At 43.7% G+C, this 24,588-nt stretch overlaps 1 protein-coding gene across 1 annotated transcript in view; it reads right to left on the bottom strand.

Annotated features, from left to right (window-relative positions):
* LOC147121469 (beta-soluble NSF attachment protein) overlaps positions 1-24,588 on the bottom strand; it is a 38,219-nt gene that overhangs the window by 7,826 nt on the left and 5,805 nt on the right. Inside the window, exons 3-10 of the mRNA XM_085981749.1 lie at positions 21,247-21,363; positions 16,274-16,320; positions 16,049-16,126; positions 10,398-10,453; positions 10,218-10,302; positions 3,682-3,786; positions 2,457-2,525; positions 237-287 (exon numbers count right to left, since the gene is read on the bottom strand). Of these exons, the coding sequence (XP_085837875.1) occupies positions 237-287; positions 2,457-2,525; positions 3,682-3,786; positions 10,218-10,302; positions 10,398-10,453; positions 16,049-16,126; positions 16,274-16,320; positions 21,247-21,363 (608 nt within the window). The remainder of the gene's footprint in view (positions 1-236; positions 288-2,456; positions 2,526-3,681; positions 3,787-10,217; positions 10,303-10,397; positions 10,454-16,048; positions 16,127-16,273; positions 16,321-21,246; positions 21,364-24,588) is intronic.

Below are 24,588 nucleotides of genomic sequence, written 5' to 3'. Positions count from 1 at the left end.
CGGGACCTCCAGACCAGCTTAGTGGGAACGTTGCACGCCACCCTATATTTTGCACCTGCATTAGATCAATAATTCCTGAACTCTTTCAATAGATGAAACAATTAACAAACCTAAACTCTCACATCACAATGAATACAGACGTAGGTTCACGAAACGCATTTTACTTAAAACACACTAATTGAAAATCTGAAACATTAATATAACCTGTGTACGTTTCACAACTTGCCAGTACTTACTGCTTCGGTGTAAGCTTCACCATTTTGTTCCTCATGAGCTTCAAGCAATTTCTATCCAAAAAAAGACAGTCAATTATAAATGCAGATGTGAGTGTACAATGGGGTTATTATCCAACTGTTGTCACACCAGCCATGATGAACAAAGTGACCACGCAGAGGTAGAGACAAAAACATAACAAAAGGGGCTATCTGGGGCAGTTCTGGGGTTTGGAGAGTAGGCCATACCACATGCCAAAAAAAACTGTTGTGAGGGAAAGAATGCATCCCCTTATTACCCCCAGTGGCTCTGTCTATGTTCCGAGGATAGATATTCAATTAGGAACCTTATCAAATAATTTGTAACTGATATTTTTAATTCTGCCTCTTTCTGTTGATATGATATGATTATTTATTCTGGTTTATTCTTGAACTATTCTTTTTTTTAATACTTATTGGGGCCAAGCCTTTCCCTGAACCTTGAAACTGGACTGCAAGATTTACCGCCACAGGTACTCCGATCCTGACCCTGGGAAGCGCCAGTGGTCCCTGTGTCCTTGGTACTGCCCAAGACCAGAACTCAAGTCCCCAGCACTGCCACTTGCATTCTATATAATTTATTCTATTACACTGGCATGCAAGTTAAAATGTTCAGACTTTTAATTCAAAGTTTATTTCAGTAAAGAATTGTGGCTGTTGTCTTCAAATAGGCAAGAGATTTATGAGGAAAGGAGGAAGATATAAAGAGAATGATGGACAGCAGGAAGTGATGTATTGTAACAGCTATTTGTACAACCACATGCAAATGATAATGACGCATTTTGCCATGAAAATAAGCTTTTATACAGTATCCGGGATTAACAGGCTAGAGATATTCATATTCCTACAACTAACTGAACTAAAAATCTACCCCCCCCACCATTTGAAGATTAAGAGATTGTAAATAACAAGGAATTTAACTTTAAATTGTGGTGGAAATTCAGCTTTTAATGAGAAGAGTATTCTGGAGATTCATGCTGTCAGTGCTGATGGCCACTGATGTTCAATTAGATTTCTTGGTTCCTTTGAGAATTTTCCACTGCTGCCAGCATTTAATTAGCTATTTGAAAAGCAAACTTTTTCAAAAAGCTATATGCCTCGGTTATACAATGGCCCGTATTTTCCGATGGCTGCGGGTGTGTACACACCCGTAGGGACATCGGAAATGCCGGTTTCAGGCGTGCGAAGCGCATGCGCTGAAAACCAGCATTTCCGATCTGTCAAGAATCCTCTTGACAGATCGGACGCCTAACCTGGAGAAGGGCCTCTGAAATCACTCAAAAATCTTACGTAAGGCCTGCTTTTACCATAAGAGTTTAAAAAAGTAAAAAATATATTTTTCCCCACTCATTTATAAGTTAAAAATACTTTTAAAAAAGGTAAGTTTATTTTTAGCCCCGTAAAAAAAATATTTTTTTCAAAAAATTTAAATTAAATATTTTAAACAAAAATTTAATTTTTTGAAAAAAATATTTTTTTCAAAAAATTAAATTTTTGTTTAAAATATTTAATTTAATGTAATTTTAACTCATTTTAAAAACATGATGGTTTAAAAAAAAAATTATTTAATGTTTTAGTGTCTTCTTTCAGTGATCCCCATTCATACTTTTGACATGTCCGTCAAAAGTACGAAGGGGGATTCCCTTCTTTCATTGGCTCGCCTGGCCCACGTGATCCCAGGGATGCTTGCGAACTGCCTGCGCTCCTGGGATACGTGGGTCCTGCGCATTTCGACTGTGGCGAAGCCCAGCATTGGAAGTGTCCGGACCTCAGGAGCCCTCCGGTAAGGACGTAGATTATTTTCCCCGATAGAAGGCATCCGCACGCAGGAAGCCTCCTATCGGAAATTACGGGCCTGTCTGTGTGGAGTTTGCACATTCTCCCCGTGTTTGCGTGGGTTTCCTCCGGGTGCTCCGGTTTCCTCCCACAGTCCAAAAGATGTGCGGGTTAGGTTGATTGGCTATGATAAATTGAACCTTAGTGTTAGGGGGATTAAATACGTGGGGTTACGGGGATAGGGTGGGATATGTGTTGGTGTAGGGGTTACAGGGATCGGGTGGGATATGTGTCGGTGCAGGCTCGATGGGCCGAAATGGCCTCTATCTGCACTGTGGGGTTTCTGTAATTCTGTGAATATCTATTCATCTTACCAGATTGCAGTCCCTTTTTTGAGAGACCAACAGTGCAATGATTCTCAAGCATTACCTTTAAAAGTTTGCATTCCCGTGAGTCTGAAAATGCTGGAAACATTTCTTCATACTTTTCCAGAGCAAGCTGTGAGGAAACAATAATTTAATTTCATGACATACTTATTAAAAGTGCAAAATCAAAATGACGGGAAAAAAGAAAATATTTAAATTATTTTTTACATATTAATACTTATGTTCATAAGAAGCATTTCCAAGTATACTTAGCAAGATATTCCTGTACACAGAAAATGCTAGCATCCCCATCATGAGTATCTAATAGAGAGAGACGCCTCCAATCTGATCACACACAAGTTACATCCCCTTACAAAGACATGGAAACAGTACATTGATGCTATATTATTCTCTCTCTCTCCCTGCCTTTCATAAGATGTAACCCTGGGGGGGGGTGGGGAATGAAGGGTGGTGTGTTCCACCCAATTTTATTTTGGTATGGGTTTTGTCTCCCGCTTTCCCCTACTACAAATAGTCCCTCCCCAACCACCACAATTTTTTTTTATGTGGTTACATCTCGGCCCAAGTTCCAAACTCACTGTCCCAGTCCCAGGAAGACTTGTACATTCTATACAGCAACCACCATCCATGTCCTCTGCCAAAGGTATATCTCTGCATCACCAAAAGGTGAATCAGTCAGAGACAGGCCTGTTACCCACCTCTACCAACAACACTCCAGGTGCAGTATTTTCAGTAATCGCTAATGTAAAAGGCAGTTCCCTTAGATACAATAGCCTAGATTTGCCAGTATTATTTTAATTCTGCTAGTAACCCAAACAATGCCAGTAAGAAAATCTAGGCTAATATTTCTAAACATGGCCGTCACTGCAATGGTTTTCTTTCCCCCCACCTTCCTAAAATTCTTTGATGAGTTTTTGTACCCCAGATGAAGGATGTTAGTGGTGTGCAAATGTAAAACTAATTTCTATTTCACCCCAAAAGCGTGCTATAAACCCATCCCCAGAACTGCACCACTTCCTGCACCAGTGTGACATTTCCATCATTCTAACCAGCCATTTTTCTGCTTTCACCAAGTCAGATTGCCAGGGCAGTTTTATTCTGTGGCCCTAGGTAAACTGGGTTTAGATTGTTCAAACGAATTTCATTTAGGGACCTTAAAACCAGCAGAAATAAACCTTCATCTCATCAGTCTGAGCTCGATTCGACACAAGTCCTACTGTGCACCCAGTCCCCAAAGCACTGAAGCTTAAGAATGAAGTTGCACTCACCTTAGCATTCAGCTCATCAACAATAAAATGGCACAGTGCTGCTTTGAAGAAATATTCCTTTGCACTATATTTCAGCAATGGATTGTCCATGGTATTGGTCCCAACCTGCAGGACAAAAAGCACTCCAATACACAGATGACTAGACATAAGCGGATAAGCATATAAGACAGAACACCTGGAATTTCCATGGATTCTCTCCCAATCGGCCACTATAACTTCGGCAGAAACCCTGGAGAAATGTTGTAAATGACTATCTTTTCCAATCTACTACTGAAGTTAGGAAAATGGTCGGGAGAACTTCGATAGAATTTCTGCGGCAAGACATTTAAAACAGAACTGAATAACAATACATACAAACATAGAAGATAGGAGGAGGAGTAGGCCATTCGGCCCCTCGAGCCTGCTCCGCCATTCAATAAGATCATGGCTGATCATCCAAATTCAGTACCCTGTTCCTGCCTTCTCTCCATATCTCTTGATCCCTTTAGCCTTAAGAAATATATCCAACTCTTTCTTGAATATATTTAATGAATTGGCCTCTACTGCCTTCTTTGGCAGAGAATTCCACAGGTTCACCACTCTCTGGGTGAAGAAATTCCTCATCTCTGTCCTAAATGGCTTACCCCTTATCCTTAGACTGTGACCCCTGGTTCTGGACTCCCCGACCATCAGGAACATCCTTCCAGCATCTAGTCTGTCTAGTCCTGTTAGAATTTTATAAGTTTCAATGAGATTCCCCTCATTCTTCTAAACTCCAGCGAGTACAAGCCCAATCGACCCAATCTCTCCTCATACGTCATTCCTACCATCCCAGGTATCAGACTGGTGAATCTTCTCTGCACTCCTTCCATGGCAAGAACATCCTTCCTCAGATAAGGCGACCAAAACTGCACACAATACTCAAGGTGTGGTCTCACCAAGGCCCTGTACAACTGCAGCAAGACATCCTTGTTCCTGTACTCAAACCCTCTCGCTACGAAGGCCAACATACCATTTGCCTTCTTAACCGCCTGCTGCACCTGCATGCTTACTTTCAGCGACTGGTGCACAACGACGCCCAGGTCTCGTTGCACTTCCCCTTCTCCCAATCTATTGCCATTCAGATAATAATCTGCCTTCCTGTTTTTGACACCAAAGTGGATAACCTCGCATTTATCCACGTTATATTGCATCTGCCATGCTTCTGCCCAATCACCCAACCCGTCCAAATCATACTGGAGTTTCTCGGCATCCTCCTCACAGCACACACGCCCACCCAGCTTTGTGTCATCTGCAAACTTGGAGATATTACATCTAGTTCCCTCATGCAGATCATTAATATATAATTGTGAATAGCTGGGGTCCAAGGACTGATCCCTGCGGTACCCCACTAGTCACTGCCTGCCACTCGGAAAAAGAGCTGTTTTTCCAACTCTTTGCTTTCTGTCTGCCAACCAGTTCTCTATCCAAGTCAATACCTTGCCCCCAATCCCATGTGCCTTAATTTTACACACTAATCTCTTATGCGGGACCTTATCGAAAGCCTTTTAAAAATCCAAATACACCACATCCACTGGTTCTCCCTTATCTATTTTACCAGTTACATCCTCAAAAAATTCTAGTAGATTAGTCAAGCACGATTTACCTTTTGTAAATCCATGTTGACTTTGTCCGATCCGGTCACTTTGTTCCAAGTGCTCTGCTATTACATCCTTTATAATGGACTCTAGCATTTTCCCCACTACCGATGTGAGGCTTACCGGTCTGTAATTCCCCGTTTTCTCTCTACCACCCTTTTTGAACAGTGGGGTAACATTAGCTACCTGTCAATCCATGGATACTGTTCCAGAGTCTATCGAATTTTGGATGATTTCCAGCAATGCATCTACTATTTCTAGGGCCACTTCCTTAAGTACCCTAGGATGTAGATTATCAGGCCCTGGGGATTTATCGGCCCTCAATCCCATCAATTTCCCTAACACCATTTCCCTACAAATACTGATTTCTATCAGTTCCTCCCTTTCATTAGACCCTATGTTCCCCGACATCTTTGGGAGGTTATTTGTGTCCTCCTTTGTGAAGACAGAACCAAAATATGTATTTAATTGGTCTGCCATTTCTTTCTTCCCCATTATAAATTCCCCCGATTCTGACTGCAAGGGACCTACGTTTGACTTCACCAATCTTTTTCTCTTCACATATCTATAAAAGCTTTTACAATCAGTTTTTATGTTCCCTGCAAGCTTACTCTCATACTGTATTTTCCCCCTCTTAATTAATCCCTTTGTCCTCCTTTGTTGGTTCCTAAACTGCTCTCAATCCTCAGGTTTAATGCTTTTTCTGGTCAATTTATATGTCCTCTCCTTGGATCTTATGCTATCCCTAATTTCCCTGGTTAGCCACGGTTGAGTCACCTTTTTTGTTTTATTTTTATGCCAAACTGGGATGAACAAATTCTGTAGCTCATCCATTTGGTCTTTGAATGTTTGCCATTGCCCATCCACCGTCAACCCTTTGAGTGACAATCCCCAATCAATCCTACCCAACTCGCACCTCATTTCATCGTAGTCTCCTTTATTTAAATTCAGGACCCTAGTCTCTGAGTCAACTATTTCACTCTCCATCTTAATGAAGAATTCTATCATATTATGATCGCGCCGACCCAAGGGGCCTCGCACAGCAAGATTGCTAATTAATCCTTTCTCATTACATAATACCCAGTCTAAGATGGCCTGATCTCTAGTTGGTTCCTCGACATACTGGTCCAGGAAACCATCCCGTATACACTCCAGGAATTCCTCCTCCACAGTATTGTTACTAATTTGGTTATCCCAATCTATATGTAGATTAATTAAAGTCACCCATGATAACTGCTGTGCCCTTATTGCACGTTTCTCTAATTTCCCGTTTAATGCCATCCCCGACCTCTGCATTACTGTTGGAGGTCTATATACCACTCCTACTAACGTTTTCTGCCCCTTGGTATTTCTCAGTTCTACCCATACAGATTCCACATCATCAGAGTTAATATCCTTCCTTACAATTGTGTTAATCCCCTCTTTAACCAGCAATGCTACCCCACCTCCTTTTCCTTTTTGCCCATCTTTCCTGAATATTGAATACCTCTGGATGTTGAGTTCCCAGCCTTGGCCACCCTGGAGCCATGTTTCCGTAGTCCCAATCATATCATATTCGTTTACCTCTATTTGCGCAGCTAATTCATGCACCTTATTACGAATGCTCCTAGCATTAACACACAAAGCCTTCAGGCTTGTTTTTTTAACGCTCTTAGATCTTTTAGAATTATTATGTAATGTGGCCATGTTTGATTTAAACCCTTGATTTCTCTGCTTGTCACTTTTGTTTTTCTCCTTCCTATCTTTTGCTTTTATCCTCGTTTCCCTTTCCTCTGTCCCCCTGCTCAGGTTCCCAACCCCCTGCCATTTTAGTTTAAACCCTCCCCCAGAGCATTAGCAAACACTCCCCCTAGGACATCAGTCCCGGCCCTGCCCAGGTGCAAACCGTCCGGTTTGAACCGGTTCCAATGTCCCAGGAATTTGAATCCCTCCCCCTTGCACCATTCCTCTAGCCATGTATTCATCGGAAATGTCCTTCTATTTCTACTGGTAGCAATCCAGAGGTTACTACCTTTGAGGTCCTATTTTTTAATTTACCTCCTAACTCCCTATATTCAGCTTTTAGGACCTCATCCTGGTTTTTACCTAAACCTTTGGTACCTATGTGCACCACGACAACTGGCTGTTCACCCTCCCCTTCCAAAATGGTCTGCAGCCGCTCTGAGGCATCCTTGACCCTTGGACCAGGGAGGCAACACACCATCCTGGAGTCTCGTTTGCGGCTGCAGAAACGCCTATCTATTCCCCTTACAATAGAATCCCCTATTACTATAGCTCTCCCCCTCTTTTTCCTCCCGTCCTGTGCAGCAGAGCCACCCCTGGTGCCAGGAAGTTGGCTGCTGCTGCCTTCCCCTGGTAAGCCATCCATCCCCAATCAGTATCCAAAGCGGTATATCTGTTTGAGAGTGGGATGGCCACAGGGGACCCCTGCACTACCTGCCTGCACATACTACTCTGCCTGTTGGTCACCCGTTCCCTTTCTGCCTGTGCCACCTTTATCTGCGGTGTGACCAACTGATGAAACGTGCTATTCACGACGTCCTCAGCATTGCGAATGATCCAGTATGTATCCAATCGCTGCTCCAGCACCGCAATGCGGTCTGCCAGTAGCTGCAGCTGGACACACTTCCTGCACACATAGTTGTCAGGGACACAGGAAGTGTCCCTGAGTTCCCACATAGCGCAGGAGGAGCATACCATGGTACCAGGCTGTCCTGCCATGACTTACCCTTTAATTATTTGAAATTAAACTAAACAAATCAATCCCGCCAATTACACTACAGATAAATGATATATTTAAGGGCCCTGGTTTACCAACAGTCCCCGCTACACCACAGAGACCTTAGAAAGTACAAACCACAGAGTTAAAGTTTAAAAAAAGAGAAATACTCACCAACCAATCACTTACCCGCTTTCTGGTGACATCACACTTCGATTACTTTTTACTTCTCTCCCTCTCTGAGATTGGAGATTAGTAAGCCTACCTGAGTCTCTGGGGCCTTTTATAGCCTCGCCGCTCGCGTTTCCCACTGCGAGGCCTACCTGAGTCTCTGGGGCCTTTTATAGCCTCGCCGCTCGCGTTTCCCGCCGCCGCCGCTGCCGCTGTGAGGCCTACCTGAGTCTCCGAGGCCTTTTATAGCCTCGCCGCTCACATTTCCCGCTGCCGCTTTGAGATATTTTATTTGTATTTTTTTTTTAAGAACTCGTCAAGGTCAGTCTCATGCGATTCAGTCAAAACATTTTAATATAGCAGAAGATTTCCACCCCTCAGAATTTCTTACATTGGTCTACATACTGCTGCAACCATACCAAGCATTTGCAGTAACATACCATAAGCGTCTTGACAAAATTGGATATTAATAAGAACATAAGAAATAGGAGCAGGAGTAGGCCATATGGCCCTTCGAGCCTGCTCCGCCATTCAATAAGATCATGGCTAATCTTCTGCCTCAACTCCACTTTCCCGTCCAATCCCCATATACCTTGATTCTCTTCATATCCAAAAATCTATCGATTTCTGCCTTGAATATACTGAGCATCCACAGCTTTCTAGGGTACAGAAGTCCAAAAACTCTCAACCCTTTGAAGAAATTTCTCCTCATCTCAGTCCTAAAGACCCCTTATTCTCTTGTAATGTTGAAGAGGAGGGTATTTTGCTGATGATACCCATGGTGGGGTGGGGTTGTAGCTGGACAGAGTGCTCAGGAGTTTCTTACCTTCCCTAGTACCATAGTTAGGTGCAGTCACTGTTCCTGTAGTGCAGGTGGTGAGGGGTAGTGCACGCTCATTTCCTTGCCTTCTCTCTATTGGGATATGTTATGGTGCGTGCAAGAGGGGGCACTTTTTGTATCAGCCTCCATAAAAGGGATCCAGACTACATGGCATTTTTCTGATATTGGCCATAGGTCACATATCAGGTGCTTCCACAGGCATATGATTCCCAAGAGCTTCATTTATATGTTGGTGATGGGGCAGAGGGAAAATTATGTTCCATAAAATGGCATTTTGCATCCAACCCTTTTGGCCATTTCTAAATTAGTGTCTTTAATGTATTCCTTCAGGAGAACTAAATAGTACACTGGGTCAGACACTGGTCTTTACCTCGGAGGTCTGGGTTTTATTCCAGCTCAAATAGATAGCTCCATAAATAATTTTTGTACTTATATCTAATGTTTTGGCAGCAGTCACAATCCTGATGCAATGGGGTAGATCTTGACATTGAGAGATAGTGTAAAATGGCCAATAGCGAGTCGGCAGCCCGTTTTACATCTTCTCCCCCCTCCCCCCCATTTATATTTCCATTGACTTCACACAATTTTCCTATCTAAAAAAATTCCCTGTCCTGTTTATACACCATTAACACACTGAAAATGATGAGGAAATTAGTCCCCATGATATTATTTTGTCTACTTGAGGAGTTAGTTTAATATAAAATTGTATTACATCACTGTAGGATTCACTTGTTCATTGTTTAATAAATTTATTTGATATTTAAAACTTGAAGACGAGGTCTGCTGTGAGGCTCTGCCACTTTTGACGGCTGGAAGTGAGATCTTGTAGACGCAGAAGATGTTCAAGTACCTAAAAAGCAATTATCAATCAGAGTTTGCGACGTGCTTACCTGGATGCATTACCAGAAACTTAACTAGATCTCAAGGCTAGGACAAGACACTCAAAAGGTTCGGAGAGCTTGGACTCACCCACGAGAGTGATCCAAGATAAGAGAACTGAAATGATCTAGGGTTATAAGGTTAAAAAGACCCATAAATGTAGCAGTCCCCCATATGGCCTTGATGCCCCACCCACTCTGGCTTATGAACAAAATGGAAGGAAGAAATACAGGAAATATTAGGATTGTATAAATCTAGGGAAAGAGGTTGGACAATCGTAGAATAAAATGAGTTCCTTATTGTAACTGACCTGCTCATAGATTTCTATTGCCTTCTGGTACTGCTCTAGTTGTGCTGCATATGCAGCCACTTTCAGCAGACACTTGTTAGCTGAACTGAAATAAGAATAGCCAAATTAGTAGTGCTTCTTAAAGCAGTGTTAATAGAAATATGATTTAGTTATTCATTACATGTATATACTGTTAAATACCTGTTTGATTCTTCTCCTTTATAGTAATCTGCAGCTTGTTCATAATGAGCAATAGCCTGGGAAAATGAAACAAATATGTAACCATTTTTAAATGTGATAGACAATCCCACTCTGTGGTCTTTATCGGGTTCGGAAGACTTCTGTGGTTTACATTGCCAAAGGAAACTTTTATACATTATCATAAAGGACTTTATTCTCCTTTTCACAGAACTCACCATCAATCTGAGTCAGGTTATTCCTGCAACCCACAGGATATAGGTATACATAGAAGTGTGTTGCACTGCAGCGGAAGAGGTGATGCAAGAAAACTACTAGGCACTTGGTCTAAGCGTTAAACAAAACTTTAATCAACTGTTTTACAACATGGAGGTCTAGTTGTGTCCTTTACTAGTTCCTGTTAAGAATGTCCTCCGCAAGCTGGGCCCTTTTCGAGTATTTATACTCTCCCTGGACAGCGCCACCCACAGGCCGCTAGGTATTATTTCATAAGTCTTTCTTTCATGAATGACTGATTCATGTCAAAAGGTATTGGCTTATTTATTCAAAACTATACATATGCATCACAATATACTTAGTGGTCCTAATGAATGTGTATTGACAAAAAAATTAGCACAATAAACGAGCAGTCACAAATTTTCTATTTTTAAAATCCAATTTGTTGTTGCAACATCAAAGATTAATTGATGGTTACTTTGGATTGGAAAATTGCCACATTCACTCCATTATTTAAGAGAGACAAACCAAGAAATTGGACCTATTAATCGGTTGTGGTTGGGGTGGGGGCAGTGTTAGTGGAATCTGTTATTAGGGACAAAGTGAAACTTGGACAAATATGAAAAGATCAGAGAAAGCCAGCATGGATTTGTAAAGCATAAGTCATGTCGAAACAACCTAGTTGAATTTTTTAAGGAATCACTAATGTGGAAGATAAAGGAGTGTCTATGGAAAATTTTAAGTGGACTTCCAGAAGGCATTCAATAAGATTCCACACTAGGTTAGGAAAAATGGAAGTGCATGGAATTGGAAACAACCTATTGACACGGGGTAGGGAATTGGTTAGGAGGTTGGAGACTATGGCCTAGAAGTACGATAAGGCCCGAAAATTGGCGGTGCCACCGCAGGGAGAGATTTGCTCGCGCCCGTTAAAAACGAACAAAAAAAGCTTTAAAAAATTTTACATTTTTTTTTTTTTTTAAATCGCAGGCTGCACGTTATTTTGGAGCGGGGTGATTTCAGTGCATAGCCCAGTGACAAACACACTGCTTCAGGCTGTGCACTCAGCAGGGTACCCAATGTCGCGTCCCTGGAGCAAGGCTGCCTTTACTTAAAGCAAGGCTGTCGTTTTAGAAAGCAGTCTCGAGCCCTTAAAGGGGAATTGCCTTCTGAAAAAAAAAATCATTCCAAACTAGCCTCACACTGCTCAATGCACGCCACCCAGCCTCACCCGATCACTCACCTACCAACAATCTCTACCAAACACGATGTACACCTCACATTCCTAGCTTCACTTCACCCCCTTGGAGGAGACGGTGCTGGACAGTCTTGGCAGGAGCATGGCTGAGCCCTTGACCAGCAGTGGGGCAGAAAGGATACAAGATGCTGGTATCCTCATACATTATCCTCCTTCTCACATCCCACAATCTCTTCTGATATACAAGCTGCACATGTTGTAAGCATGCAGCTCTTGCTTTCCCTGCTCCCCTCTACAACCCTACCCTTGTGCCTTCCTCATTTCAGACACCCAAGAAATCCAGCCTGCCCAGCCAATGGTTGACCAAGAAGAGGGAGAGGAGTGAAGAAACAGCAACACTCTATTTGACACTCCCAGCCACCAGCTCCTCGAGGTCGTCCTGCAAGACTATCTGCGGTGTCCCCCACTGAAAGTCAGTAGCCTTTTTTTTTTTCCATTCGTGGGATGTGGGAATCACTGGCAAGGCCAGCACTTACTACTCATCCCTAGTTGCCCGATAAAGACCACAAAGAGGGAGTTCCAAGATTTTGACCCAACGACGATGAAGGATCGGTGAAATACTTCCAAGTCAGGATGGTGTGTGACTTGAAGGGGAACTTGGAGATGGTGGTGTTCCCATGCGCCTGCTGCCCTTGTCCTTCTAGGTGGTAGAGGTCGTGGGTTTGGGAGGTGCTGCCGAAGAAGCCTTGGTGAATTGCTGCAGTGCATCTTGTAGATGGTACACACTGCAGCCACGGTACGCAGGTGGTGGAGGGAGTGAATGTTTAAGGTGATGGATGGGGTGCCAATCAAGTGGGCTGCTTTGCCCTGAATGGTGTCGAGCTTCTTGAGTGTTGTTGGAGCTGCACTGATCTGGCAAGTGAAGAGTATTCCATCTCACTCCTTACTTGTGCCTTGTAGATGGTGGAAAGGCTTTGGGGAGTCAGGAGGTGAGACACTTGCTGCAGAATACCCAGCCTCTGACCTGCTCTTGTTGCCATAGTAGTTATGTGGCTGATCCAGTTAGGTTCTGGTCAATGGTGACCCCTAGGATGTTGATGGTGGGGGATTCGGCGATGGTAAGGCCGTTGAATTTCAAGGGGCGGTGATTAGACTCTTGCTTGTTGGAGATGGTCATTGCCTGGCACTTGTGTGGCGTGAATATTACCTGCCACTTATCAGCCCAAGCCCGAATGTCGTCCAGGTCATCTTGCATGCGGGCATAGACTGCTTCATTATCTGAGGAGTTGCGAATGGCACTGAACACTGTGCAATCATCAGCGAACATCCCCATTTCTGACCTTATGTTGGAGGGAAGGTCATTGATGAAGCAGCTGAAGATGGTTGGGCCTAGGACACTGCCCTGAGGAACTCCTGCAGCGATGTCCTGGGGCTGTGATGATTGACCTCCAATCACCACAACCATTTTCCTTTGTGCTAGGTATGACTCCAGCCAGTGGAGAGTTTTCCCACTGACTTCAGTTTTACTTGGGCTCCTTGATGCCACATTCGGTCAAATGCTGCCTTGATGTCAAGGGCAGTCACTCTCGCCTCACCTCGAATTCAGCTCCTTTGTCCATGTTTGGACCAAGGCTGTAATGAGGTTGGGAGCAGAGTGGTCCTGACAGAACATAAATTGGGCATCAGTGAGCAGGTTAATGGCGAGTAAGTGCTGCTTGATGGCACGGTCGACGACACCTTCCATCACTTTGCTGATGATTGAGAGTAGACTGATGGGGCGGTAATTGGATTTGTCCTGCTTTTTGTGGACAGGACATACCTGGGCAATTTTCCACATCGTCGGATAGCCTTCCACCAGCCATACTGGGGTAGCACTGCATGACAGTCACTAATGAATGCACATGGGTGATTAGTTAATTTTGCATACATATATGGATAAAGTTGGATTGGAAAGTTTGCTTTGTGGTGGTTTTTATTTCAGCGTTGTGGCCAAGAGGATGCTGTGATAGTGAGCAACAGAGGGAAGGTAAGGTGTGGGACAAATATTGAAAGGGGAATTGGGGTTGGGATCACTGGTACTGCAGGTGGATGATTCGATCCCAGATATCCTGCCCGGGTTGCAACCTTCCGTCCGCTTCCACGAGCAGCTTGTCCCCTTTGCTGCCTCTGCTTCATCTCCATGTGTCCCCCAGGACTGTGAGCAAGTGGTCTTCAGAAGCCTTCCTTTAACATCCAAAGCCTTGCAAGCATCCAGCAGCACTCCCTGCACACTAACTTTTTAAATGTATTGCACCAAGCCACTGCTTCAATAAAATATAAAAAAACACTCCAAAAGCTGAAATCGAAACTTACATGAAAGTGCGTGCGTGTCCCTTTAATAAGCGCTGACAATGTCTTTGCAGTACTGCTGCACGTACGTTCTTCCGTGCGTGGTTTGGAGGGCGTTATGGCATGCGGCAACATCCAAAATCGCAGTCGTGCGTCAAAGCAGGCGTTGCACAGCGATTGACGTCACAATCTGTACTTTTGCATTGGAGGCGCGCGCGCTGGCAACAGCAGCGCTATCAACCTCTCCAAAATGGTGGCCGTGGTGTCCCGCGCCGGAAGGCAATTTTTTCAAGAAAACCGGCGTTAATGGTCTGCGATAAGGTAGGGAATTTCTAGGCCAGAGAGTAGGGATAATTCACAAATCTTTGAAGGTGAGAGGGCAAGTTGAGAAGGTGGTTAAGAAAGCGTATGGGACACTTAACTTTGTAAATAGGGGATCGAATACAAAAGCAAGGAAGTTATTCTAAACGTATACAAATCTCTAGTTAGGCCTCAGCTGAAGTACGGTGTACAATTCAGGGCAGCAGACTTTAGGAAGGATGTCAAGGCCTTTGAGAAGGTACAGAGGAGGTTTACCAGGATGATACCAGAGATAAAGGATTTAAGTTATGGGGAGAGATTAGAGAAGCTTGGGTTGTTCTCCTTAGAGCAGAGAAGGTTAAGGGAAGACCTAATAGAGGTATTCAAAATTATATGGGGTTTTGATAGAAGAAACAGAGCAAACAGGGAGAAACTGTCAAGTGGGTCGGTAACCAGAGGTCATGGTTTAAAATAATTGGCAGATTGGGCAAATGAGAATTAAAAAAAAAGAGGGTTGTTAAGATCTGGAACTTTCAAAAGGCAATTGGACATGTGCTAATTAGGACTAATTTTCAGCATTATGGGGAAACAGCTGGTATGTTGGACTAAATTGGACAGCTCTTTCAAAGAGCCGGCACAGGCATGACAGGCCAAATGGCTTCCTTCTATGCTGTAAGATTCTTTGAATGGGCATGTACTCCAATTGGCAGGATGTGACTAGTGGCGTCCCCTAGAGATTCGTACTGGGGCCTCGGCTTCTCAATATATTTATCAATGACTTAGATGAAGGAATACAGAGCCGTATATCCAAGTTTGCTGACAACACTAAGTTAGGTGGCACAGTAAGTAGTGTAGTTGGGAGCAGAAAGTTACAAAGGGACATTGATAGATTAAGTGAGTGGGCAAAACTGTGGCAGCTGAAGATCAACATGGGGAAGTGCGAAGTCATCCACTTTGGTCCTAAGAAAGATAGATCAGTGTATTTGCTATATGGTAAGAAGCTAGGAACCGTGGAGGAGCAGAGAGATTTAGGGGCCCAAGTACAGAAATCACGAAAAACTAGTGGACAGGTACAAAAGATAATTTAAAAGGCTATTGGAGTGTTAGACTTTATCTCGAGAGGCCTGGAATACAAAAGGGTGAAAGTTATGTTACAGTTGTATAGAGCTCTTGTTAGACCACATCTGGAGTACTGTGGCCAGTTCTGGGCACCGCACCTCAGGAAAGATAAATTGGCCTTGGCAGGGGTGCAGCGCAGATTTACCAGAATAATACCGGGGCTAAAAGGGTTAAATTATAACGACAGGTTGCGTAGACTAGGCTTGATAAATCAGTAACAAAGGGGTCATTGACTCAAAATAATCACTAGAGATTATAACACCATTTAAAAGGAAAGTGGATAAGAATTGAAAAAGGAAAATTATGAAAAGATGTGGAGAAATGGAGTTCAAGTAAAGAGATCTAGTTGCAAAAAGCTAGCACAGACACATACACAGTGGCTCTCTGTAATCTCTGATTATACAAAGTGGCTACCAAAATGTTTTCACACTTTACAGAATGTTCTATTGAAGAGCACATAGTGTGTAAATAAAAAGGTTCAGTCTAACAATACCTTTTCGATGTCTACCAGTTCAGATTCATAAATTTCTGCAATTGTAATGTGGTGTTTTGCTGCAATTGTAAATCTCCCCTGTGGAATAAAATCAAAGATTCTGGTCAATCACTACTTGTGGATTTAAATGAATTTACTATGTAAACATCATCTGCTATTCTGCAGGGTACAGATACATTAATCTATTTCTATTGAGGCCAGAATTATTTTAATGAAGCTTCTTACCATATCTGTGTATATATCAATGGCGGCATTTAAGCAGTTGATGGCCTCTGTGGGGGAAACAACAAGGTTACTTCAGAAAAGCAATATCCATTGTTACACTGTTCAATCTGTAGGCCTTGGCCTGGAATTTGCGGTCAAAGGCGAAGCAAAGGCGTTCGCTGCCGGCCCCGAAGAAAACTGCCCACAGCGATCGCGAGAAATTTGCCTTTTTCGACACGCAAGAGATTTCAGTGCCGTATAATGGGGAATCCCTAATGCGATCTGCTGTGTTGTCAACAAGCTGTCTTAGCAGCCAATCACATTGCAGAATTCTCAGACAGGGAAGCAGGAAAAGAGAACCTGTTTTTATTCAGACTTTTTAAAAACGTTACAGAGAGCAAAACAAAGATTGGGGCTCTCGCATGGGGATAAGGTAGAACCTGAAATAATCATGAACAAACTTTAAAAAGAATGTTTTAATATCTTTTCAAAGTTCCTTAAAATTTGCAATTTTTATCATAATGGAGAAGTTTGACACTCCACAAAATTAAAATTAGTTTTTCAGAGCCATAACATTTGATTAGCAGTCAATACACTGTTAAAACCCCAGTTATACCTAATTCAACAAGGCCCAACAGTTAATGAGGTATTTAACAGCGATATTATCACGGAAAAGCCCAAGTTTTTGTCAGTTTCACTAATTACACTGATTGCCGGCTATGGGGGGGGGGGGGGGGGGGGGGGGGGAGTCCACAGTGCAGCCAGTGTCAGAGCAGTGAATGACTGGCCGCAACTTCAGGATTTCCACGTTTAGATATGCATGCGCTACATCCTGAAATTGCGGTCAGTTTCAAAGGGGTAATAACAGTGAACGTTGTTAATTCACTGTTCTTACCTACCGCAAATTCCGGCCCCTTATCTCAGTCATTTTTGTTTACAAAATCCCAGAGGCCTGCTAAGGAGACCCCCAATGGCATCAATGAATCAGAATCATTACCTGGGTATACTCAAGTCAATTAGGCTGCAAATAAATAATCCACAACAATTGGCAAATTACATGGACTAATTGGACAGATCATTGGCAACAGAATCACAATACTAGTTTTTCTACTGCAACAAGACAACTGAACTTCCTTTAAAAAAAAGGAACTATATTTTGTATGGGCCTGCTGGGCGTTACTGACAACAGATGGGAGATGAAAAATCAGGCTCACAACGCAATCAGAATGCTGCATTTTATGCCAGATGCTCTAACAAAACGAGGCCACAATACCTGTATGTCGAGCCGCATTGAAATAGTGAAGTAAATGAAACTGTCCCATGCCGAATCTTGCAGTTTCAGGCTAGGCTTTGCCTACAGTTTGCAAGTTGCATACAAGAGATCACCATATGGAAGTCCTGGGAGTGGACCTACTCAAGCAGGCTTCTTCAAAGGGAGATGACAAGCTTTAGTTGTTGGTAAAAGACTTTGACTGGAAATCCATTGGTTGGGAGAGGACACAAGTCTCATTTCCACGTTGGGGGGGGGGGGGGAAAAAGAGGTGGGTGGTAGGTGCTCGAGTATGGGACAAAACCCGGCTCTACTAGGATTCCACCCTGCTTAGAGAAGGCCTTCAAATTCTGGTAGACTTCCTGGGCTTCACAGAGGAATTCTTCCAATTACACCTTTAAAAGGCCACAGCAAAACTCTCGCCAGTTGAGACAAATCATTACTAGAATAATCCCTGGCCCAAGACCGCACAAAGTGGAGGAGAAGCATCCAGGAAGGTGCCGAACACCTCGCGTCACTTCGCCGGGAGCAAGTGGAAGCCAAGCGCAAGCAGCGCACGTGAACCCAAGCACCCCACCCACCCGCCCCTTTGACCACCGTCTGCCCCACCTGTGACAGAGACTGTAGGTCCTGCATTGGACTCATTAGTCACCTGAGAACTCATTTTTAATGTGGAAGCAAGTCATCCTCGGTTCCGAGGGACTGCCTAAGAAGGAGAAGAAGATTACTAGAATAAGGTAATGGATCTCTCCAGGATTGATTACCTTCTCTGGCATTGGAGTGTCTCCAGTGGGAGCCTAAATTTTTTCGACTCATTTGGGGTTCAGGGGGGGCCTCAGGTCGGGCTGGGGAAGATGGGCCCTTGCAGGCACCAGCAGCCTATTCCGGATATGCAAATGACCCAGCGCCAGGATTTTGTACTGGATCTCTGGCTTTGGAGCTAAGGCTTCCTAGCCTGCCACATTTATGCTGAAGAAGCAGGCCTCCAAGAACTCTTGGGCCTTGGCTGTTTTTTGTGTTTTAATTACATTTTGTTGAATTTTGCTCTGTGCATTAGTTGATTTTGCCGGGTAGGCTGCCATTATGGCATTGTGTTGGGGTGGTTAGGGAAGATTCCTGCTAATACTTTCATTATTCTTGAATGCTGCTGCCAATTAAAACATACTATACAAAGTGGTGAAGATGGGGATTCCAAATGCACTACATCAATTAGATGAAGAAAAGAAGTTCATGATGGACCAATAAATCCAGGTGCAATAACGCCTGAAGTGTTTTGTCCACACTCATCTCTACCTCAGGACCTGTGTTCATAGACCCCTCCACAAACAATAGAGGAGGCCCGTCTTTGCTACCCCTGCTTCAAAAGACAGACTGTGACAGTTGTACCATCTTCTGCAGAATGACCTGCAGATAGCATCTGGAACAGGAGCACTACTCCCTTTAGAAGTGAAATTTACCACAGCATAAAGCTTTTGTGCTACTGCATCCTTCCATGCCACCCCAGAGGGCACCTGCCACATTGGGTGGGCTGCTGTGCATACATGCATCAAGCAAGTGACGAAGGCTATGTTTACAAGAAGCAACACCTCCATTGCTTTCCTTGTGGAAAAGAAGTATCAGCTGGATAAGGCACAAAGCTTCCAACCGTTGGCGGGGTGGCCTCGAGGGCAAGGCATTGCAGATGGCATTCATGTGGGCATCAGGTCTCCCCATATCAAGCCCATGGCCTAAATGTACAGCAAGGGTTTGCACTCAATTAATGTTCAGGTGATATTTGGCCACCGGAACATTATACAGATCAATGAGGCATTATCCAGAACGCAGCCTTGAAGCTTTTATTATGAGGTGCCCACATTTTTAGGAAGAGAAAAAACACTAGGGCCGGAATTTTCTCAAGGGAGGTGGGTTGGGGCCAGGGGGCCTTCGAGGCAGGCGGGGAACCCAGGAGGCCAGGTTTACCACAGACCCTGCCAACTTTAACGGCAGGGCCGGATTTGAATCGGCTGGGGGGGGGGGGGGGGCGGCGGCAAGGGATCGGGTGGGGATTGGAGGATCTGTAGGGTGTAGGGGATCGGGAGGGGATGGGTTGGCCGGAGATGTTGGGGATCGGTTGTGGGGGTTTTGGTGGGGGGGGGGGGGCGGCGGGGGGATGGGGAGAAAGTTTGTGTAAAGCCTCAGCATCAGGGGTGGGCAGGGTGATGGGATCGGAGGTTTCGTGTGGGGGTGGGATCTCTGATCGCGGGATCGGAGGTTTCGTGTGGGGGTGGGATCTCTGATCGCGGGGGGTGGGTTTAAAGCCACTTACCTCCTGAATCTAGCAGTCCCCGCCTTGGTTTAAATGGCGGGCTTCACGAATTGTGTGAAACCCGTCCACATGCAGTTAAACACAAAATGGAGCTAAAAAAAAGCAGCTGCCAGCCTCATTACAATATTTAAATTAAGGTAGCGCCCCCTGGCAGCAGGTTGGTCAGCTGCGTCCCGTCCTGCCCCCATTAAAACCAGAAGTGGGCGGGTTGGATGCGGGATCAGGTCGGGAATCCCATTTTTAACAATTTAACTGCCCCCCACACTCCAAACCCACCCTTTTTTTTTTCTTTTTTTAAAAAAGGGGAAAATTCCAACCTAGGTGCGGGGGGAGTGGCCGTTGTGCATCTTGTGCATCCACGGCTGCTGACCCCATTGAGGAATCCCCTAACAATAGATCAGAACCTCTGTCTGGAAGCCAGTGCCTCTATTTCCACATATGCCACCTTCCTCCAGCAGGAAAAAAGGTGTGCGCAAAAAGGGCAATAACTCTATGCGATGTTTTAAATGGCACCGGAGGATGCAATGGTTCCCAACCTGCCATGCTGGATGAACCCAAGAAATGTGCACAAAAAATGAGGACACTCACCATTGTCTATCTCCTGATACCAGCCCACTTCTTCCTCAGTTGTAGCCAGGTACGAGGGACCTGGGTGACTGCAGTAATTCAGTCAACGACCACATTTGTTTTTACTGGGGGGGGGGGGGGGGCCCTTCAGCCTCAAATAGGACCACCCTCTATGGGTGCACCTCCTGCAGCAGCATCTCCAACCTTTCCACATCAAAGGGAACAGTGCTGTCCACACGTCTTCGCAGAGACATTTCACTTATTTGCCACCGCTACAACTTCCTTTTTTATAAAAAAATGTTGAGCTGCTGCCTCGCTGAATTGAACGCTCCCCGGCCAAGTGCCAAGCCTTCAGGGCAAGCTTTTCATACACCAGGAGCCGATGCAAAATTAAAGGGAGGGTCTTCCATCGCAGAATTCAGCACAGCACATTCTTGGGAGCTGCTGCTGCAGGCAAGCCTGTGTCATGGGCTAATTCAGCCCCATCTTTCCCCCCATTCTTGCAAAAATCGAGGCTCAGATGTAATCCTAGATTGCAGAGTGGTGCACATCTTGATGCAACACGTTGGGAGCTCCAATCAACTGGGCTGCAAGTGCTCATTCTCAGCCATCAGGGATGTGCTGACTGGCCTTCCCACAGGATTCAACCAGGCATGGCACTAGCTGGAGAGTGGCCAGACAGAGAGATCTGGAAGGTGGTCGCACGTCTGCCTCCGTGCTCAGCAAAGAGGAAACATGGGACATTTCCCCCCCCACCCAAATGCTACCAAGCCACTGTTACTTGGAAAAAAAAATGTCTGAATAAATAAATCAAGCAAGAGTTCTGCATCCGGCATTATTAAAATCTCCTACCTTGCGGATCTGCCTTCTTGTATGCGTTCCCAGCATCCACAAAACTGGTAGCAGCATCATGCTTGCTTTGTAACTGTAGATGGAGTTTGGCTGCTTGGCAAAATGCATTCCCCGCAGCTATTCAATGTAAAGAAAACAATAAAATCTAGTGTACTTCAATACATGGCGAAACAGTAACTTTTCCCTGTGGAACCTGTCGAGACAGTTCCCTTTATTCAGAACATCTGAAATATCCGGGAGATTATTATAAATTATAACATTTCAGGCAGTTTCACCTGCGATGAGTAATTCTCTAATCTGTGAACATTTTTGGTTTACAGCTTGACGTATGGAAACAGGATACATAGACATGTTTTGCGGTGTATTTTAATCCTTTAAAGACTGCTGCAACAGCATTAATTCATATCAATATTATAATTTGAGATGCATTTTCCTTTTCAACTCTTGAATTCTAAAAATCTACTGAAATAATTTTTAAGCAGAGGTGACAATAAAGAAATGAGGCTAGAAATACTGTTGCCAATATTAGTGGATTGACGCATAATGTATCCATTTGACATTTTCATGAGTTAACGCAGTTAAAATAGCATAGAGGCATGTCATCTGAACATGTTAAGGGTTCATCCGCAAATGTTACCGACAGTAATTTTTAGCCTATTTCGCCCAGTAAGATCGTTATTCAAACGCCTATCCAAATGACTTGGAGCTCCCAGAATGTATATAATTATTACATTTAATCCACCTCAGTTTCTCATGAATTAATATAGTTTAACACAGCAATAAATTAATGTGCAGTTGGTTATCTGAATTATTCACTTATCTGAACAAGGCGGTTTGCCAAACTGTTCGGATAAATGCTACCCATTTGTATTTTGAAAGCTGGAAACCTGAATCATAACCATGAGGAATTGGGAGGTCACCTACTTTAATGATCTGTTGTCTGTTCATCAGAACGAGGGGCGAGGTAGTGATATCTTACCTTGCTCTGGAGGACAACTAAGTTCCTATTACAAGCACTTCCTGTCCTGGAAATAAAATATTTTTTCAACCTTTTTCCTCTCTTTTTCTGCTTCATTCCATTCCTCAAGTGACTGCTTAAATCAATTAACAAAAATCAACGGTGCTTCCACAATAGCCCAGCTTGTTAAAGTAGTGAATTCTTGAGCCATACCAAGCAGGAAAGTCCCAGTTAGCCAATTTCAATTGGGATGGCAATAAAGATGCTACAATTGGCCTCAGCGCCCCGTCAGCAGCCAAAATATAAATCAATCGGCCAAGTTTCCTGCTGCTGGTTGATATTCAGTAACCTCTGCTGAAGGTTTGTGTGCGCGCATGCCAGGCAAGGACAGGATCAGGATCAGCTTTGACACCCTTCCATCATCAAATAGTGTGGCGACATTGACTGTCTGAGTTCACACTAGTTGGGTGAAGTTCCTAGAGGGGGACTGGTGCCCTGGAATCGTACCCCAGAAAGGAGCCAATGCCTTTCGGTCAAAAGGGGAAGAGTGGAAAATGGACAGGGAAAGAAAGGGAAAAAGCAAGTGTGACTAGAAAATCTATTAGGAAGGGCTTGTTACATCTTCTCCCCTCAGAAATAGCCAACTGTCAAAAGCCATATGTACTTATTAACAAGCGCAGCATCACACAACTGCCTACTAAAACTGCCGTCATAATTAATAATATTTCAACAAGATTTGAATCTGATTATACCCATGGAAACCCCAACATGTTCCAATTAATTCCTGCCCTTTCTTGCAAATGTTGCTGAGGATACCCCAACACAACGGAGAATGCTTTCAAATGAAGAGAGGGGCCTCTCTCTAGCGTTGGCAACGGCACCATTTTCACCTTTTCAAACACCTTTTGCTTACCTCCTAAACCACCCCAACTTCTCTGACACACCCAAGGCCATTTTCAAAAAGATACATTAAAAAAATGGCCAAGGAGCAATTTCACTCACAGGTGCATACTATAACAGGGAATGGCGAGTAGGGAGATTAATGCTCAGTTAGTTCTTAGCTTAGTTGCCCTTTAAGGCACAAAACTACACTGACAAACAATTAATGGCTAGACAGATTATAGATACATAGTATATATATTTAAGCCCATAATTACAGATGAGGCAATAGATGTTCTTACTATTAAATCTTCAAAGCTCTGACCATTGTGGTAGTGCGTGTGTGAGAAAGAGTGCCACAGGAGGGAAGTGACCACATAGTATTAGATTTGATGAAGATCAGGCTGAAGTTACGGCTTTTCACAGCTTGCAGCTGAAAGGAGATATGGTTTGCAACTATAGCAACAGAAAAATTAGTTTCAAATCCAGAGAAGGTTAAGGGGAGACCTAATAGAGATGTTCAAATTATGAGGGATTATGTAGAGCAAGTTGGGAGAAATTGTTTCCTCTGGAAAATGGGTCGGTAACCAGAGACCATAAATTTAAAACAATTGGAAAAAGAACAAGAGGGGTAATTAGGGTAATTTTTTTCACAGAGGGTTGTTAAGATCTGGAATGAACTACCTGAAAGGATGGTGGAATCAGATTCCATAGGAACATTCAAAAAGGCAATTGGACATGTACTTGAAGAGGACTAATTTGCAGGGTTATTGGGGAAAAGCTTGGATGTGGGACAAAATTGGACAGCTCTTTCAAAGAATTGGCATAGGGAAATTTAGAAGGGAACTGGTAGCAATAGTAGACATGTCACTTTCAACGTGCAGACAATGTACCACAGCCAATAGATGCTAGCATATAAAGCTGGAAAAGTAGAATATTGACCTACAGAGGTTATGCTAAGGATAAGGCTTTACAATGCACTGGTCAGAAGATAATTATGAATACTGTGTTCAGCTTTGGGCACTGTGCCACAACAAAAATATATACACTGGAAAGGGTACAAAGAAGTGCAGCAAGACTGATCTGAATTGGAAAGGGCACGGCCTATGAGGAAAGAAGAGAGAATATTAATACTTGCAGTCCAGAAAGAAGGTAATTGGAGGGGGGGGGTGGGCAGGGGGAGGGAAAGAGAGTGGTTGTCATCAAAGTATATAAAATATTAACTAGCATATAGATACGACAAATCCAGATTACTTCAAAGCAAGCTATGAAAGTAAGACAAGACGACAAACGGGAATTGGTGAAAAGCAAATTTAAAATATATATTTCAACTTATTTAAATAGTCTTAAATGATTGGAATAATCTGTTAGGCAGGTTAGTAGAAGCAAGAACACAGGTTTTTCAAAAACAGAATTGGATGCTATAGGAGAGTTAGGGTACTAGAGATGAACGTTGATAGCCTAAATTAACATTCTTTCTAATGCCCTTCTAAAAAGGGACAGAG

The sequence above is a fragment of the Somniosus microcephalus genome, chromosome 3 (assembly GCF_052327205.1).
Source record: "Somniosus microcephalus isolate GS21.2 chromosome 3, FLI_Smic_1.0, whole genome shotgun sequence".
NCBI classification, from domain to species: Eukaryota; Metazoa; Chordata; class Chondrichthyes; order Squaliformes; family Somniosidae; genus Somniosus; species Somniosus microcephalus.
This window is presented reverse-complemented; position numbering and strand designations above follow the sequence as displayed.